Below are 19,035 nucleotides of genomic sequence, written 5' to 3'. Positions count from 1 at the left end.
GCAATCTGCTCAAAAAATCATGGCAACTGGCTTTTGGGACACAGAAGTGGTTCTGCTTGTTAAGTTCTTTCCAAGGGGTGAAACAATCATCTCTGCACGATACTGTGAGACTCTCAAGAAACTTCACAGAGCCGTACTGAACAAACACTGTGGAATTCTGATGAGGGGAGTCTGCCCCCTTCATAGCAACACTAGGCCGCACTCAGCCCGAGCAGTGTAAGAGTTGTTGACCTCATTCCACTGCAATCTTTGAAAAGAACCCTCTCATATGTCCTGATCTCACACCTGGCAACTATCATTTATTTCAAAAATATGTGTGAGGAAAACATTTTTCCAATGATGAGGAGGGAGGTGAAAATCAAAGTGGCGAATTGGTTAAGTGGTTCACAGGAGACATATACATCGCAGGTATTAAAACACTCATCCTATGGCTGACAAAATGCATTGAAGCAATTGGTGATTATACGGAAAAATTATGTAATGCATATACTGCTATTCCTGTATGTTTCATTGAAATATATGCATTTGTGTTTGTGTAAGAAAGCTTGCACTCTCTGGATATCCCTCATAAGTTTAATGTATGATCTTTCAGGTATGTTCATACAGTTTATTTGTCTGTTTGTTTCTTACTCCATCAATCCATCTGTGACAAACTCACAAAGATATCTAGTGTGAAATTTTTAATGTCATTTTACATAATCTTTCTAAACAAATTGTCATGTTACAAAAAATACAAAAGTAATATTAGGTCACTTTTGCATTATACGTAAGTGCTATGTCCATGATGCAAATTCATACCGAGTGATTTGTCACAAAGAAACCAGTCATCAACCAGTAGGATGGTTTGAAAATATAAGCACTTTGGTTGGTTAAGGTCCTGTTGGAAATAGAATGCCCTATCATTTCTCCAAACTGGTAACTGGCTCATCCAGTCAGCAGCTAAATGTGAAATTAGTTTTATATATATGCAAAGCATTGCCAGAGGTAGAAGTAACATTAAGTATGAGAAAAACCATAAGATTTATTAACATCAAAACCCCAAACCTTCATAGCTGTAACCTGACATTGCTAAACCATCAAACCACAGATTTATTTTCCATTATTAAAGGGAAATGGGGAGTAATATAAATTAAATGAATACGTTGGTTTTTTTGTGTCCTTATTGATCTGCATAATGTAGTCAACTGGAAAAACACATTGAATAATGAGAGAACAAGAATATAGAACAAACTGACTAGCAACACTATTACCACTGTATAACTTTTTTAAATTAATCTCATTCGTTGGAAAATGGTTATGCAATGACTACCACTTTGCATTTGGAGACTGCTGCACATGGAAGTAGAAAATATTAACACCAGTGAAATCTTTATTCAAAATTAAAATTTTCTTTAACAAATGGATATTGGAACAGTAGTGAATTATTTGATAATGACAAGCAAATTATAATTTATTACATATATCAATTGGAAGTATAAAGTTGTCAATTTTTAAAATTATGTTATTGTTATTTATTTCCTTGTAGAGCTCGTTGGTTATTTTGGACTGATTGGGGAGAAAATCCTCGCGTTGAAAGGGTTGGCATGGATGGAAGCAACCGTACCATTATCATCAATACAAAAATCTATTGGCCCAATGGACTTACATTGGATATCGCTAACAAGCGTGTGTACTTTGCAGATTCTAAACTAGACTTCATAGATTTTTGTTCATATGACGGAACTGGTCGCCAACAGGTCAGTAAAAGTATTAGATGATAATGCTGCTTAATTTAGGACAAGAAGTGACGTAAATCTCAGGTGACTAGCTCTGGCTTGTCACATCTATATATTTATTATTACACTTGTTTTCAATATATGTTTATTAGTACTTTTATAATTTCATTTATCTTTTATAGTTTTTTGAAGTTATATTTATACTTATGTGTACGATGAGGAGTAATGTGAATAAGTGCTACTCACAAAATAGAATAGTTGCTGAGCAACATACAGTCATATAAAAAAGGTAACAACTTGCTAAAATTGTGGGTGATATCAAAAAAGTTAACAGCTTGCTAACTAAAATTTTGGATGATATGCTTATTCAGAACAAACTAAAAACAGGTTTGATAATAAATAAACACATTGAGACGAAACAAATATCTGAAGTAAATGTTGTATTTAGTATGGGAAATACATGTTCAACAAGAGGGTAGTGCTTGTACACAGTAGTAGACAGATAACTTTTGTGTTTAAGTAACTGAAATTTGACAGCAGAATTCAAAGACTGAAAGTACTCTTCAGGTTTGTAGGATGTGGTGTATCATACATTTAGTCTTAACACTATGGAAACTGTAATTTCTGGGCAGATTAAACCCATTAAATCAAATTAAGAGGGAGGACTTATAAAATATATTTCAAGTGAATCTTGAAATGTGGAAACTTTGAGACAGACACAAATATTCACCATATCCAGCACCGTTATGTCACAAAAAGACTTTAATTTGTAACAACAACACATTACATCTTTCGGTAGAAGTGTGCACAAATTATATTCAAAAGTTTTTCACTAGATAGAAAAGTTTTTCCCAGTTGTTTGAACTAGCTCCTCAGTTGGTTGTGGGAAATAAGATGTTCCTTTTAAAACTTTTAAGCCAAACTTTGTACTAGATCTATAACTTTATATGCATACTGTCATGTTATGCAATATGTTGCAGGTTTTGGCAGCAAGCCATTATTTACTTCATCCACATTCTCTCACACTTTTTGAGGATACTGTATATTGGACAGATCGTCAATTGAATCGTGTCCTGTCTGCTCACAAGTTCCGTGGTCACAACCAAACTGTGGTATCACATCTGATTTCACAGCCACTCAGCATACATGTGCATCACTTTGCACTGCAGCCCAATGCAAGCAATCCATGTAAAACAGCACGCTGTACCCAGTTGTGTCTTCTTTCTCCTTCTTCACCCACTGGATATACCTGCAGATGTAGGCCTGGTTTCCGAATGTCAATTGAAGGGGTCTGTACAGTTGGTAAGTATACATATCTTTGTGTTTGATAATTTTTTTCAAATGTGACATTGATTTAAATACATAGTTACTTAATGTTTTCTTTTGTGCAACACATATTTTCCAAAAAGAGTCACATGCAAGAAGTTGAAAGACATTGCTACAAATAATTTTGTCAGTAGTTACATATTTTGTCAGTAAAAGAACTACTGAAGCCACTACGTTCCTCTGGAATAACTAATATGTATGACAAGGAAGTGCCTAGTGAGGTAGCCATACAAAAACAATCATTCAAACTGTAAGTGACACCACATTGTCAGGGTTGTTAACTTGTACTATCTTGCAGAGTATGCACATTGCTTACCTATGTGTGAAATTATAATTGTGGTGGAGTGGGATTTGAACATAGAGACCAGTATCCTCACATATAGCCAACAAAGTGAATATTCTACAACAGAGCAGACAAATTAAATCTCAAAATGTATGTAGTTCAGATGGTTTTGACACAAAACACCAGCCCACAACATGAAGTCCTTGCAAGACATGAGTGGAAAGTAAATTGGATGTAAACTAAATATGAATCCGTCCATATCCAGTTATACACTCCTGGAAATGGAAAAAAGAACACATTGACACCGGTGTGTCAGACCCACCATACTTGCTCCGGACACTGCGAGAGGGCTGTACAAGCAATGATCACACGCACGGCACAGCGGACACACCAGGAACCGCGGTGTTGGCCGTCGAATGGCGCTAGCTGTGCAGCATTTGTGCACCGCCGCCGTCAGTGTCAGCCAGTTTGCCGTGGCATACGGAGCTCCATCGCAGTCTTTAACACTGGTAGCATGCCGCGACAGCGTGGACGTGAACCATATGTGCAGTTGACGGACTTTGAGCGAGGGCGTATAGTGGGCATGCGGGAGGCCGGGTGGACGTACCGCCGAATTGCTCAACACGTGGGGCGTGAGGTCTCCACAGTACATCGATGTTGTCGCCAGTGGTCGGCGGAAGGTGCACGTGCCCGTCGACCTGGGACCGGACCGCAGCGACGCACGGATGCACGCCAAGACCGTAGGATCCTACGCAGTGCCGTAGGGGACCGCACCGCCACTTCCCAGCAAATTAGGGACACTGTTGCTCCTGGGGTATTGGCGAGGACCATTCGCAACCGTCTCCATGAAGCTGGGCTACGGTCCCGCACACCGTTAGGCCGTCTTCCGCTCACGCCCCAACATCGTGCAGCCCGCCTCCAGTGGTGTCGCGACAGGTGTGAATGGAGGGACGATTGGAGACGTGTCGTCTTCAGCGATGAGAGTCGCTTCTGCCTTGGTGCCAATGATGGTCGTATGCGTGTTTGGCGCCGTGCAGGTGAGCGCCACAATCAGGACTGCATACGACCGAGGCACACAGGGCCAACACCCGGCATCATGGTGTGGGGAGCGATCTCCTACACTGGCCGTACACCACTGGTGATCATCGAGGGGACACTGAATAGTGCACGGTACATCCAAACCGTCATCGAACCCATCGTTCTACCATTCCTAGACCGGCAAGGGAACTTGCTGTTCCAACAGGACAATGCACGTCCGCATGTATCCCGTGCCACCCAACGTGCTCTAGAAGGTGTAAGTCAACTACCCTGGCCAGCAAGATCTCCGGATCTGTCCCACATTGAGCATGTTTGGGACTGGATGAAGCGTCGTCTCACGCGGTCTGCACGTCCAGCACGAACGCTGGTCCAACTGAGGCGCCAGGTGGAAATGGCATGGCAAGCCGTTCCACAGGACTACATCCAGCATCTCTACGATCGTCTCCATGGGAGAATAGCAGCCTGCATTGCTGCGAAAGGTGGATATACACTGTACTAGTGCCGACATTGTGCATGCTCTGTTGCCTGTGTCTATGTGCCTGTGGTTCTGTCAGTGTGATAATGTGATGTATCTGACCCCAGGAATGTGTCAATAAAGTTTCCCCTTCCTGGGACAATGAATTCACGGTGTTCTTATTTCAATTTCCAGGAGTGTATTTTAAGAACAATAATATTATGAGTAGCAACTTTCCTTCTCATAATATTGTTACATTCTATCCTAGATTTTCCACTGTTATATTTTAAGAACAGTATTTACATGTTAGTTTCATAATACTTATCAGTAAAGGAGGACAGAGTGACAAGACCCCAACACAAATTTTTCCTGTACTCATGATGATTGCTTACTCTTTGTCTATTTAGCTACATCTACGTCTATACTCTGCAAACCACTGTGAAGTACATGGCAGAGGCTACATCCCACAGTACCAGTTATTATGGCTTTTTCCCATTCCATTCATGTATGGAGTGCAGGAAAAATGATTGCTTAAATGGCTGTGTGTGCTGTAATTAATCTAATCTTGTCCTCATGATCCCTATGGAAGCGATATTTAGGGGGTTGTAGTATATTGCTAGACTCATCATTTAAAGCTGAGTCTTGAAACTTTGTTAGCAAGCTTTCAGAGGATGGTTTCTGTCTGTTGTCAAGAGTCTGTCAGTTCAGTTCTTTCAACATCTCAGTGACACTGTCCTGTAGATCAAACAAACTTGTGACCATTTGTGCTGCCCTTCTAATGTACATATTCAGTATCCCCTGTTAAAATCAAACAATGGAAAATCCACCATGGAATGTAACAATATTAAGAGAAGTAAAGTTGCTACTCACCATATAGTGGAGATACTGAGTCATAGGTAGGCACAGCAAAAAGACTCACAATTATAGCTTTCGGCCATTAAGGCCTTCGTCAACAGTAGACACACACACACACAATTGCCTGAGACTGCAGTGGTATATGTGAGTTCGCATTGTGTGTGTGTGTGTGTGTGTGTGTGTGTCTATTGTTGACAGAGGCCTTAATCGCCAAAAGCTATAATTGTGAGAGTCTTTTTCTTGTGCCTATCTGCGACTCTGTATGGTTAAATGATGATGGCGTCCTCTTGGGTAAAACATTCCGGAGGTAAAATAGTCCCCCATTCGGATCTCCGGTGGGGGACTACTCGAGAGGATGTCGTTATCAGGAGAAAGACACCTGGCATTCTACGGATCGGAGCGTGGAATGTCAGATCCCTTAATTGGGCAGGTAGGTCAGAAAATTTAAAAATGGAAATGGATAGGTTAAAGTTAGATATAGTGGGAATTAGTGAAGTTCGGTGGCAGGAGGAACAAGACTTCTGGTCAGGTGACTATAGGGTTATAAACACAAAATCGAATAGGGGTAATGCAGGAGTAGGTTTAATAATGAATAGGAAAATAACAATGCGGGTAAGCTACTACAAACAGCATAGTGAACGCATTATTGTGGCCAAGATAGATTCGAAGCCCATGTCTACCACAGTAGTACGAGTTTATATGCCAACTAGCTCCGCAGATGATGAAGCAATTGAAGAAATGTATGATGAAATAAAAGAAATTATTCAGATAGTGAAGGGAGATGAAAATTTAATAGTCGTGGGTGACTGGAATTCGTCAGTAGGAAAAGGGAGAGAAGGAAACGTAGTAGGTGAATATGGATTGGGGGTAAGAAACGAAAGAGGAAGCCGCCTGGTAGAATTTTGCACAGAGCACAACCTAATCATAGCTAACACTTGGTTCAAGAATCATAAAAGAAGATTGTATACATGGAAGAAGCCTGGGGATACTGACAGGTTTCAGATAGATTATATACTGGTAAGACAGAGATTTCGGAATCAAGTTTTAAATTGTAAGACATTTCCAGGGGCAGATGTGGACTCTGACCACAATCGATTGGTTATGAACTGTAGATTAAAACTGAAGAAACTGCAAAAAGGTGGGAATTTAAGGAGATGGGACCTGGATAAACTGAAAGAACCAGAGGTTGTACAGTTTTTCAGGGAGAGCACAAGGGAACAATTGACAGGAATGGGGGAAAGAAATACAGTAGAAGAAGAATGGATAGCTTTGAGGGATGAAGAGGTGAAGGCAGCAGAGGAGCAAGTAGGTAAAAAGACGAGGGCTAGTAGAAATCCTTGGATAACAGAAGAAATATTGAATTTAATTGATGAAAGGAGAAAATATAAAAATGCAGTAAATGAAGCAGGCAAAAAGGAATACAAACATCTAAAAAATGAGATCGATAGGAAGTGCAAAATGGCTAAGCAGGGATGGCTAGAGGACAAATGTAAGGATGTAGAGGCTTATCTCACTAGGGGTAAGATAGATACTGCCTACAGGAAAATTAAAGAGACCTTTGGAGAAAAGAGAGCCACTTGTATGAATACCAAGAGCTCAGATGCAAACCCAGTTCTAAGCAAAGAAGGGAAGGCAGAAAGGTGGAAGGAGTATATAGAGGGTCCATACAAGGGCGATGTTCTTGAGGACAATATTATGGAAATGGAAGAGGATGTAGATGGAGATGAAATGGGAGATACGATACTGCGTGAAGAGTTTGACAGAGCACTGAAAGACCTTAGTCGCAACAAGGCCCCGGGAGTAGACAACATTCCATTAGAACTACTGACAGCCTTGGGAGAGCCAGTCCTGACAAACCTCTACCATCTGGTGAGCTAGATGTACGAGACAGGCAAAATACCCTCAGACGTCAAGAAGAATATAATTCCAATCCCAAAGAAAGCAGGTGTTGACAGATGTGAAAATTACCGAACTATCAGTTTAATAAGTCACAGCTGCAAAATACTAACGCGAATTCTTTACAGACGAATGGAAAAACTAGTAGAAGCCTGTCGCACTTCATCCATAGTTCACAGAATATCATGGGAGAAAAGGGCAAGCTGAGTTTTGCACAAGTGATGCTTTCTAAAACCATGACGATTCATGGACATAAACTACTCTGTCTCAAGAAAAGAATATGCTCTAGAATTCTTCATCAAACCGATGTTAGAAATAGTGGTCTAGATTTTAGTGAGTCCATTCTTTTAGCCTTCTTACATAATGGAGTCACCTGCACTTTTTCTGTCACACAGGGCATTAGTGTGACCTACCTATTCTTGAGTACTCTTCAGGGAAGACATCAGAACAATTCAGAGTTGGGCTGCTGGATATGTTACTAGTAGGTTCAAACAACACACAAGTGTTATAGAAATGCTTTGGGAACTCAAATGGGATACCTGGAGGGAGGACAACATTCACTTTTGAGGAACACTATCGAGAAAACGTAGAGAACCTGCATTCGATGCTTACTGCAAAATGATTCTGTCGCTTCCAACATTCGTTGTGCATAAGGACCATGAAGATAAGATATAGAGGTATATAGACAGTTGCTTTTCTCTCATTCTATTTGCGAGTGGAACGAGGAGGGAAGTAACTAGTAGTGGCACAGGATACTCTCTGCCAACTGCCATAAGGTGGATTGCAGAGTATCGATATAGATATAGATGTAGATGACTCATTAATATTATATAATATATATTTATCTGGATAGGATATAAAATACAATTCAGAGCTGATGTAAACCTGCTGAAAATTTTGAGTAATTTTCAACTTTTTTTGAATTGTGTATACAGGCTTTAGTATTTTTTAAATATACCGGAATAGTATTGTGTAATCACTGTTGACTGTATTCTCTCTCTTTTTTGCTTGTACTGTGCAGTTTTTAACGCTGTTATATGAAGCAGCTTCGATATTTGCATAATTTTGTGATTTTTGCAGAAGAGACATCATTCTTAATGGTCATGAGGGCCTCTCAAATTGTGGATGTTAGTTTGACACCAGGTGACAAAACAACTGGTTTTCTCACACCAATTGTGGGTATTGAAGGAGGAATTCAATTGGACTATGATCGTAAGATGAATACTTTGTATTGGGTTGAAGGCAAAGAAGATGATGATGAAAATGTGAGTATTTTACTTCTTTCAACAAATTATAATTTCAGCAGCCATAACTGCAGTGGACATTCTGATGCCATTGTGTGTGTAATCATTGTGTCAGATACGTTTTGACTTCCTGCAAATTAAATCAGTAATGTTTAACTTTTTATGTGTCTTTAGTGCACAATTTATACCACTCCATATGGGGGTGGAAACAGAACAGAATTGTTGGGAAATGGTGACACTGGAATTGTTGGTGCCCCATACACAATTGCATTTGACTGGCTTGGCCGCAATCTGTACATTGGAAACCGAATGGCTTCAAATTTTGAAGCCATCAAAGTTGATGGCAAGTCAAAATACCGTGCCATTATTTTAGCAAATGATGGCAATAAAACATCTGTTGCAAAACCCAAATCAATGTGTCTGGATCCAAAGGAAGGGTATGTTTCATATCGTAAGGGAGTGTTTCATCATACTGAAAATAAAAATACAAATTTTCATGCTCATGTTAACTGTTCCAGGAAATTGTACTGGGCAGATGAAGGTGGCTTTGGTGTGCCATCCAAAATAGGAAAGGTTAACATGGATGGAACAAACCCAGTAGTGCTCATAGAGGTGGATCAACCAGAGGCAATTACAATTGACCTTGACAGCCATATACTGTACTATAGTATACAGTATCCTCCAAGTGTAAGTAGAAATTATTTACATAACTTTTGTAAAGTGATTTTCAGCACTAGTTATTAAAATGTGTCACTCTCTTTTCATAGATAAATATGATAACCACTGATGGAGTAGATCAAGGAGCACTCCTCAAGGAAGATAAGAATGTAGCATTACCAAAGGCTCTGGGTGTATTGGATAGCAGATTATATTATTTAGATCCTGTTTTCGAAAAGATTGAACGAGTGGACCTGCCAACTGGAGGGAATCCGAAGTTAATACTAGATAATGAACCTGATCTGAAAACATTCACAATATTCAGGAAGAGACAAAGTAAGTAAATATTGAAATATGAATACTTAAAATGTAGCAAAATGGAAAAAAAGATGATCAGAGATAAGACAATGAGAAAATTCTTCCCCATCAGATAAAATGCTTATTGACTGCTGAAAAGGCATTTTTATATTCATTAGACTGCAATGTCCATAGCAACAGCCCATAAGTTATGTGATGCTGAAAAAGTCAGAAGTAAGTTGCCCTAAGATATTTATTATTTACTAGATCAGCTAATTTCCATATAATATAGGAAACGTGTTATCTTTTTGTAGACATACTTAGTGTGGGTTTGTCAGTTTAATTTGGAATCAGTATGTATTCCAAGCAGTTCTACAGATTTTGGTTCTACATCTTAAGCTAGTCCCAGTTGCAAATGCTGAGATTTCTGTGGATTACACAGTAGTTTTTTTAGACGAGAACCAGTTTAGTTTTGAGAAGAGAGTGTCGTGATTTCTGGTGTAGCCTCGATATATCTTGATATGTGGTGATTAAAGTTATATCATCCACTTAGCAGATAACTGACTGAACCCCCAGCACAATGTGGCTAATCGAAATCTTTAATGACAACAATAAAGAAGGCTGGTCCAAGGACACGACTTTTTTCGAGGAAGAGTGCCTGTTTTGAGTCAACACAAATTGTCTCCTGTAATTTAGTTAAGACTTATTTATTTATAATGCTAACAATATTATGACAAGGACAGTTTGCTTCTGACCATGAAGATGGCATGTTGAGTTGCAGATAGGCACAACAAAAAGACTGTGACACTGTTTGTTATGCCTGTCTGCAACTCCACATGTAATCTTTGCAGTGAGCAATCTATCCTTTTCATAATATTGTTGATATTCCAATAAGGACTTCCCATTATTTCTAATGCTGTATTATTTATTCCATAATACTGTAGTTTGGCTAATAAGACGTCAAAGGGAATGCAGTCAAATAGCTCACCGAAATAACATAGCTGAAGAGAGACCATACATCTACATCTACATTTATACTCCGTAAGCCACCCAATGGTGTGTGGCGGAAGGCACTTTACGTGCCACTGTCATTACCTCCCTTTCTTGTTCCAGTTGCGTATGGTTTGCGGGAAGAACAACTGCCGGAAAGCCTCTGTGCGCACTCGAATCTCTGTAATTTTACATTCATTATCTCCTCGGGAGGTATAAGTAGGCGGAAGCAATATATTCGATACCTCATCCAGAAACGCATTCTCTCGAAACCTGGACGGAAAGCTACACCATGATGCAGAGCACCTCTCTTGCAGAGTCTGCCTCTTGGAGTTTGCTAAACATCTCCGTAACCCTATTACACTTACCAAATAACCCTGTGACGAAACATGCCGCTCTTCTTTGGATATTCTCTATCTCCTCTGTCAACCAGACCTGGTACAGATCCCACACTGATGAGTAATATTCAAGTATAGGTCAAATGAGTGTTTTGTAAGCCACCTCCTTTGTTGATGGACTACATTTTCTAAGGACTCTCCCAATGAATCTCAACCTGGCACTCGCCTTACCAACAATTAATTTTATATGATCATTCCACTTCAAATCATTCCGTACGCATACTCCCAGATATTTTACAGAAGTAACTGCTACCAGTGTTTGTTCCGCTATCATATAATCATACATTAAAGGATTCTTCTTTCTATGTATTCGCAATACATTACATTTGTAATACTCGTATTTTCAGAAGCAGAAGTGGCATTTTTTCTGTGTCAAAGACCATGTAGTCTTTTACAAACAAGGTCATGTTTTGCAAAGTAGTTAGTAACCTGTACATTGCTTATAATATTTTGAAAAATATTGTAACAGTATATCTGTAGGTTTCAGGGAGATGCTTTTTCCCCTTTTTGTAAATAGGTATAACTTTTGAAATTTTAAGCTGGTCAGGGAAAACTCCAAATTCTAGCCACATATTCATAATAAAAGCAAACGATTTGAAAATGTGGTGTATTGTCATTTTCATTGTGTAGTTAGATAGCCAGTAGCAGTTCGTACTTTTTGAGTTTAAAAATTTTGAAAGTATTTTCTAATCTGTGGATGTGACAAGATCCCAATGGGATTCACACCCTCTAGGAAGATGATCAGCAGTTGCTGATGTGTTTGATGGTTAATTTTTTTCTTAATTCATTTACTGTAGAAGTAAAGTATTTATTGAGCTCTCCTGGCTCAAGAGAATATGTTGAGTTTGGGTAGAATTGAATTCTTGTGTTATAATATCACAATCAGCCTTGCATTTATTGGGAGCTCCTCAGTGTAACTTTCATAGGCAGCTTGTATGGCAAGTTTAGATTTGGCTTCATAATGTTTTTTAAATTTGAGATAAGCTTTATAAGAAATATCATGCTGCTGTCTGTGCCACATTTGCAATTATTTTTATGTATTTTGTGTAGTGAAAGCATCTTTTTCCCTGATACAGCAAGGTCATCAGTGTACCATGTAAGCTTTTTACCTTTTCGATTTGGTTTAGTGATATTTCTTTTCAGTGGTGACTAAGAGTACCATAAGTCGGTATATGTCTGAAAGAAATTATTAAAGAGTGATTTGACAGTTAATTTATCTACATCCTATTCCTAAACAAAGTTCCAGCTTGCGTTTCTAAGCAGTGTGTGAATAACTTACTATATTTCTCTTTCTGACCTTATGTGAGGAGTAGGGGATCACAATCTGTGAAACATTCACCTGCTTTGCTTACAGTGCATAGGTCTCTTGAGAAATCGACTATAATATTATCCAAACAGGCGTTCCCACATGTAGGGGTATTGTTAGCCCAAAATAAATGTAATGATGTCAGTAGGTTTAGAAATGTTTTTAATTTGAGCTCATCCGAGGCTGACAACTCTGTTTTTTAATCACCGCAAGTTGCAACGTTTTTATTGAGCTTCAAAATTTTTCTCATCATTAGTTCAAATTTCTCAGAAAATAAATTAACATCACCATTTGGAGATCCATACAAACTAATAATTCTAATATTCTGGCCGATCAATCTTGTGCAACTAAATTCTCCATTTCAATTTAGAAGAGTATAAGTTTATATTTTTCAAGAAAATTTCATGTATTGTCTTACAAAACATTGCAACACCCATCTACTCTCATAACAGTTCTCTGTAGTGCCAATTTTGAAAGAACCAGAAATATTTTGTGACCTGTGAGTATACAAGGGGTGGACAAAAGTATGGAAACATTACAAACACAACACATTACCATGCCAGGGCAAACCATTGGCATTCAAAACAGCTTACGATCATCTTGAAATGGATAAATACGTGTCATGAGTGGTATTCAAGGCACTCTTATAATCTTATACCACTCTTCCTGCAAAATAGTGGCTAGTTTGCCTAATGCTGTTGCAGGTGTTATTGATCATACACCCTTCTCTTCAAAGCAGACCACAAAGGCTCAATAATATTGAGATCTTATAATAGTGATGGCCAGGGGAGATGCAACAGTCCATCTTCATTTTCACAAAATGAGTCGTAGATGATGTAAGCTGTGTGAACAGGGACCACGTCATCTTAGAACACAGCATCATCACTTACCATGGGCAGTAAGGCCTCTTTGCAGAGTAAACGTGGGGCCCATGGAATACCACAATGTGGCTGTCCAAATCATCACTGAACCCTCCCCATGTTTCAATCTCGGGATATAAACTCAGTGATAATTTGGAAACAGCATGAAACAAGACTCATCGAACCAAGTGACATTCTTCCACTGCTACACAGCCCAGGTTTTTGTGGCTTTGGGGCCATATTTTCTTGTTACAGGCATTTTGCACCGTTGATAACTGTTTTTTAAATTCCATATTACCCTACAATTCTGTGCTTATGGAGTCCATCTGCTGAGCTGAGGGTTCAGCACATCTGACTGACATGCAGCAGGTCCAGGTTTGATTCCCGGCCAGTTTGGAGATTTTCTATGCTCGGGAACTGGGTGTTGCGTTGTCCTCGTCATCATCGACACACAAGTCGTCCAGTGCGTTATCAACTGAAAAAACTTGCAACTCAGCAGCCGAACTTCCCCAGTTGGGGGCTCCCGGACATCGATGCCATACAATCATTTTGTGCGTATGGAGTTTCCTTCATGTTGTTTTGATGCTGGCAGGATTTGTGAGTGTGACATTCAGTTTTCCAGTGACTTTTGCAGCTGTTGTCTCTTTATTTTGTGTCACAATCCCCCTTCAAAGACCATCCATCATGAATGTCCAAGACACAGTCTCATCCATGTTGTGACTTAGCGGGTGATGTTTTCCCAGGTGGAACTGAATCTTTGATATGGTGCCTCTTGAAACACCAAACACTTCAGCTGCCCTGGCAATGGACACACCCATTGTATGAGTACCAACAATTTAGCTACTTAAGCATTCACTTAGTGCCAACATCATGCACTCACAATTACACATAATACTGTTCTGGCCACAACTGACACTCGCAACATATTGAGGATGTTGCACAGGCACCGATCGTGGGTAAATACAGCAGCCTCACCTGCAGGCTTGGCCAACATCCGCATTTATTTCCAAGCGTGCATTTCTCGTTGTATTTCCATATTTTTTCAAAACCCTGTATATTTTAGAGACCATTTCATCTGTGAATGAGAATCCCCATCAGTTTTAAACAAATAATGATATGATATGTGTGATCACTACACACATAATGGTGGCAACATTCATCTGATGAACCAGAGACTGAGTAAATGCCATGGCAGCATGGGCCACAGAAACATCATATTTTATTATAAATTGCCTCAGTCAGAAATAATAAGAACTCAACAGGAAGGAAGTCACCATTATCCTGCCCTAACATCTTTTTTATTCAGTTACTGAAAGACTAGTGTGATGCAGATCTTCATGATACTCTGTCCTCTTCATTTCGGAATAATTACTACAATCCGCATCCATTTGAACCTGTTTACTGTACTCGTTCCTTGGTCTCCCTCTACAATTTTTACACCCCCCCCCTCCCCCACCACACACACACACACACACACACACACACACACACACACACACACACACACTTCCCTCCAATACCACATTGACAATTCTTTGATGTCTCAGAATATGTCCTTCAACCAGTCGCTCCTTTTAGTCAAGTTATACCCTAAATTTCTTGTGCCTCCTCATCAGTTACATAATCTACCAGTCTAATCTTCAGCATTCTTCTTTAGGACCACATTTCAAAAACTCTGCCGAATCTATGAGACCAAACCGAGCGAGGTGGCGCAGTGGTTAGCACACTGGACTCGCATTCGGGAGGACGACGGTTCAATCCCGTCTCCAGCCATCCTGATTTAGGTTTTCCGTGATTTCCCTAAATCGCTTCAGGCAAATGCCGGGATGGTTCCTTTGAAAGGGCACGGCCGATTTCCTTCCCCATCCTTCCCTCACCCGAGCTTGCGCTCTGTCTCTAATGACCTCGTTGTCGACGGGATGTTAAACACTAATATCCTCCTCCTCCTCCTCTATGAGACCAGTATATGTCATAATTACATTACAGTGCTATGGTCTTGTTATGTTGTTTTATTCAGTTCTAGACCAGTTTATATTAAGTGGAACTAATTTTCATCGCATTGTTATAATACTGTATATTAATTAATATTCTAAAACAGTATCCTACCTGAGAAACGGTGATATCTTTAGTAAATCAGTTTGGGTTTAAGAAGAGTTGCTCAGCTGAGAGTCCCATTTACCTTTTTACCTGCAAAATTTTACAAGCGTAACAAAATAGAACGAATTGTTCTGTGACCTATCTAACACATTTGACTGTGTGAACCATGCTTTATAAATTGAGGTTTCTTGGGGTAGATGGAATAGCCAACCATATAAATAACATTATACCCAATCAAAAGAATTCAGAAAGTTGTAAATGATAATTCAGCTAATGTAACTAGGGGAGTTTATTCTGACTGGGGAAATCACAAATGTTCTACAAGGCTCAATCTTATGCCCACTGGTGTTTCTCGCATATATGAATAAAGGGGCTTCCATCTAATATACAAACAGAATTAGTTCTTTTTGTGGATGGCACCAGTGTTGAAATTAAGAAGAAATGCTAAGTAATGTCCGTAAAAGTATTATTGAGTAGTTCTCTACAGATGGTCTCACTGTCAATTTAAAAAGGATGCTGCATAGTCAAATCTGCACTTCCAAAGATACTACAGCAATGATAAATGTAACACATGCTGAAGAAATAATAACTAGGTTCAAAATTTCAAAAATTTTGTTTTCCATATTGATGAGAATTTAAACTGAGAGAAAGAAGGAAAAGAGAAAAGACATTTTTCAACTCCTTAAACAACTCAGTCCAACCACATTTGCATATAAAATCATTACAAAACTTGAGGAGAGAGAAATCAGTACGTTGACACACAGTATTTGGGTTGTTACATTCGGTAATTTCATGTGGAATAATGATATGGGGTAACACATCTTTAAGACAGAAAGTTTTCATTCTCCAAAAATGTGCTGTGAGAATAATATTAGGCATTCACTCACAGTCATTTTGTAGATATCTCTTTAGATATCTCTTTAAGGAGTTTGGCATTATAAATAATCAACTAAAGCTCAAAAGAACACTGATGTATATAATTACAATACAGAAGAAAAAAAGACTTCAGTGTTCCACATTAAGATTGGATTTAGTGCAAAAAGGGATGCACAATGCAGATGCTAAAATTTTTGAAAATATTTTCACATCCAGAGAAGAAATTAGGTGATTGAAATTTCATGAAAAGATCTCACTGCAATGAAAAAGTTTTTGTTTTAACAGTTACCACCCTAACTCCCATATCACATCCATGACACTCTGTCCCCTATTTCATGATAATACAAAAAGAGCTGCCTTTCTTTGAACTGTAGCCCATCATATAAAATGCGTGATGGACAGAAAAATTAAATCTGAAAATACACTGAACACATTTCACCTTGATAACTCCTTCTACCCTGTAGAAAAATTTCCGTTTATGTAATACATAATGACTAATTTGTATATGGAGGGGGGGGGGAGCATGTAGCTATATTTGTATAGAAATATATCATATAAATGTAAGTTGAATTGTTCTTCATCATTACAGTTAATCAAACAAATGATCTGTGGGATGTGAAAGTAACTAACTGTAGATATGTATACTCTGTCATTTAAGTACATTTGTGTATAAAATTATTGTAACAAATAGCTCTATGCTTTTTCAATATGTGCATTAACATGTGGTCCATATCACAAACATGATGTTTTTGATAAATAAATAAATTTTCATATATTTATTAACAATGTTGGAAGAAGGCGAGTGAATGCATTAATATGTAAGTGTACCAATGACAGTGTATTTTTAATGCAGATAAGACAAGGTTGGAGCGCACATAAAATATTTACAGTGGCTACTGGGGTATTGTTTTTGTTCCAATAAACACATCTTCAGTTAGAGACCCGACTGTTTCTGTGAAGGTTCTTAAATGCTGTCAACTTTTACTTTTAAGCACAATAGACAATTTGTAATTTTTTTAAACACAGTTGAGATACCTAGAATTTTAAATATAGTTGCCTTCCAAACTGCCACATTTGGTAAAAAAAATGTAGCACTGTGAAGAGTAGTTTAAATTAGATTTGTTTTCAAATTTATTGTTTGATTTATCACAATTATATGTGACAACTTTCAACTACTATATACACATAACACTATATTTTCTGTGATATAATTTTTTCAGCTGGAAATCATCCTTGTGTGGCTAATAATGGTGGGTGTAATCAGTTGTGCATACCCAGTGAAAGTAATATGAGAGTGTGCATGTGCTCTGTTGGTTACAAGAAAGATAATGAAGTGAGCTGTGTGCCCTACAAGACATTTGCTGTAGTGTCACAACTAGACATTACAAGAGGCTATAGCTTGAAAGATTCAGCAGAAGCTATGGTTCCAATTTCTGGACTAGGTGAGAAGAATAAGATCAGCATAGTATTCCCATATGTACTGTGTTCAGCATGGCAATAAACAAATGGTCATCTAAAAATTAATAGTTTTTGGGTTTTTGTAACCTTGTTAACTAGAATGTGGAGAGGCTGACAGTACAAGACATTTGATAATGGGAAAGGAAAAATTTATATTAGGATATATTTTTTTTCCAAAACCATATCACCTTCTCCTTCATCTACAAATACTCTTTCATGCATTCAGTCCTCACTTTTATGCAACATTCATTGTTTAATTTCTACACCATTTGAATACAGTCTGCCATGATTACTAAGTTAACTTTGTACGTTCCTTATTCTTGTTGTATGAATCATTTTAATTTGTATTTACCTTGACGTGATTACGTTGTAACACACAGATATTTTTTCTACTCTTCTGTTCATTTCACTTTTTGCTTACAGTGACTGAATCTTCATTTAAATTGTTCAGCCATCAGATACCACTGTTTTTTTAAATCATTAGCAGTCTCCGTGTTGTCCCCCGTGTTGTTGGCATAATCTTTACAAAACGTTTTATTAACAAATTTCATTAAGTCATTTACATTTTGTTTTCATGTCCTGATAATTGAGGAAATTTATGTATTGTTTCCAGGGCATCACATCTTGCATGTTGACGTTCATTATGCTGAAAACTGGATCTACTGGGTGGAATTCAATAGAGGTATATGGAATGGTATTTTCCGTATACATCCAAATGGTACAGGTCTTCAACCCGTCATTAAAGATGGAATTGGTTCCAATGGTATACGAGGACTTGCAATTGACTGGGTAGCAGGAAACTTGTATTTCACGAATGTCTTTCCACATGAAAATTATCTTGAAGTTTCCTGGCTTGATGGTTCAAACAGGAAAGTTCTTAGGAAAACAACTACTGATTCACCAAGAGAGCTTGCAGTAAATCCAGTTAAAAGGTTTGTGGAAAGTGACTTCATAATTATCCAAAATAACATTTTTATATCAGTATAATCATTATCTTTCTTAAACAGGCTCCTTTACTGGATTGATTATGGACAGTACCCACGAATCGGAAAGGCTTTGCTAGATGGTTCAAACTGGTCCCCTGTTGTCACATCAGGTATCAGCAATCCGAGAGATCTCACTGTGGACATGCTGACTCATGATGTGTATTGGGTTGATTCAAGACTCGATATGATACAAAAAATTTCATATAATGGTGGTAACAGACAGGTAATAACAATACACTGTATTCTGTCATAAATGTATTCTGTTTGTTGGAACAAGTCAGTAGAAGTTTTTGTTATTT

At 38.4% G+C, this 19,035-nt stretch overlaps 1 protein-coding gene across 1 annotated transcript in view; it reads left to right on the top strand.

Moving 5' to 3' along the window:
* Window positions 1-19,035, top strand: part of LOC126253678 (low-density lipoprotein receptor-related protein 2) — a 215,470-nt gene that overhangs the window by 109,371 nt on the left and 87,064 nt on the right. Inside the window, exons 24-32 of the mRNA XM_049955201.1 lie at window positions 1,526-1,736; window positions 2,696-3,017; window positions 8,648-8,832; window positions 8,986-9,248; window positions 9,330-9,498; window positions 9,579-9,804; window positions 17,513-17,734; window positions 18,364-18,682; window positions 18,758-18,959. Of these exons, the coding sequence (XP_049811158.1) occupies window positions 1,526-1,736; window positions 2,696-3,017; window positions 8,648-8,832; window positions 8,986-9,248; window positions 9,330-9,498; window positions 9,579-9,804; window positions 17,513-17,734; window positions 18,364-18,682; window positions 18,758-18,959 (2,119 nt within the window). The remainder of the gene's footprint in view (window positions 1-1,525; window positions 1,737-2,695; window positions 3,018-8,647; window positions 8,833-8,985; window positions 9,249-9,329; window positions 9,499-9,578; window positions 9,805-17,512; window positions 17,735-18,363; window positions 18,683-18,757; window positions 18,960-19,035) is intronic.

The sequence above is a fragment of the Schistocerca nitens genome, chromosome 4, assembly GCF_023898315.1.
Source record: "Schistocerca nitens isolate TAMUIC-IGC-003100 chromosome 4, iqSchNite1.1, whole genome shotgun sequence".
Lineage (NCBI taxonomy): Eukaryota > Metazoa > Arthropoda > Insecta > Orthoptera > Acrididae > Schistocerca > Schistocerca nitens.
Note: the sequence above shows the minus strand (reverse complement) of the source record. Positions and strands in the feature narration are given on the sequence as shown.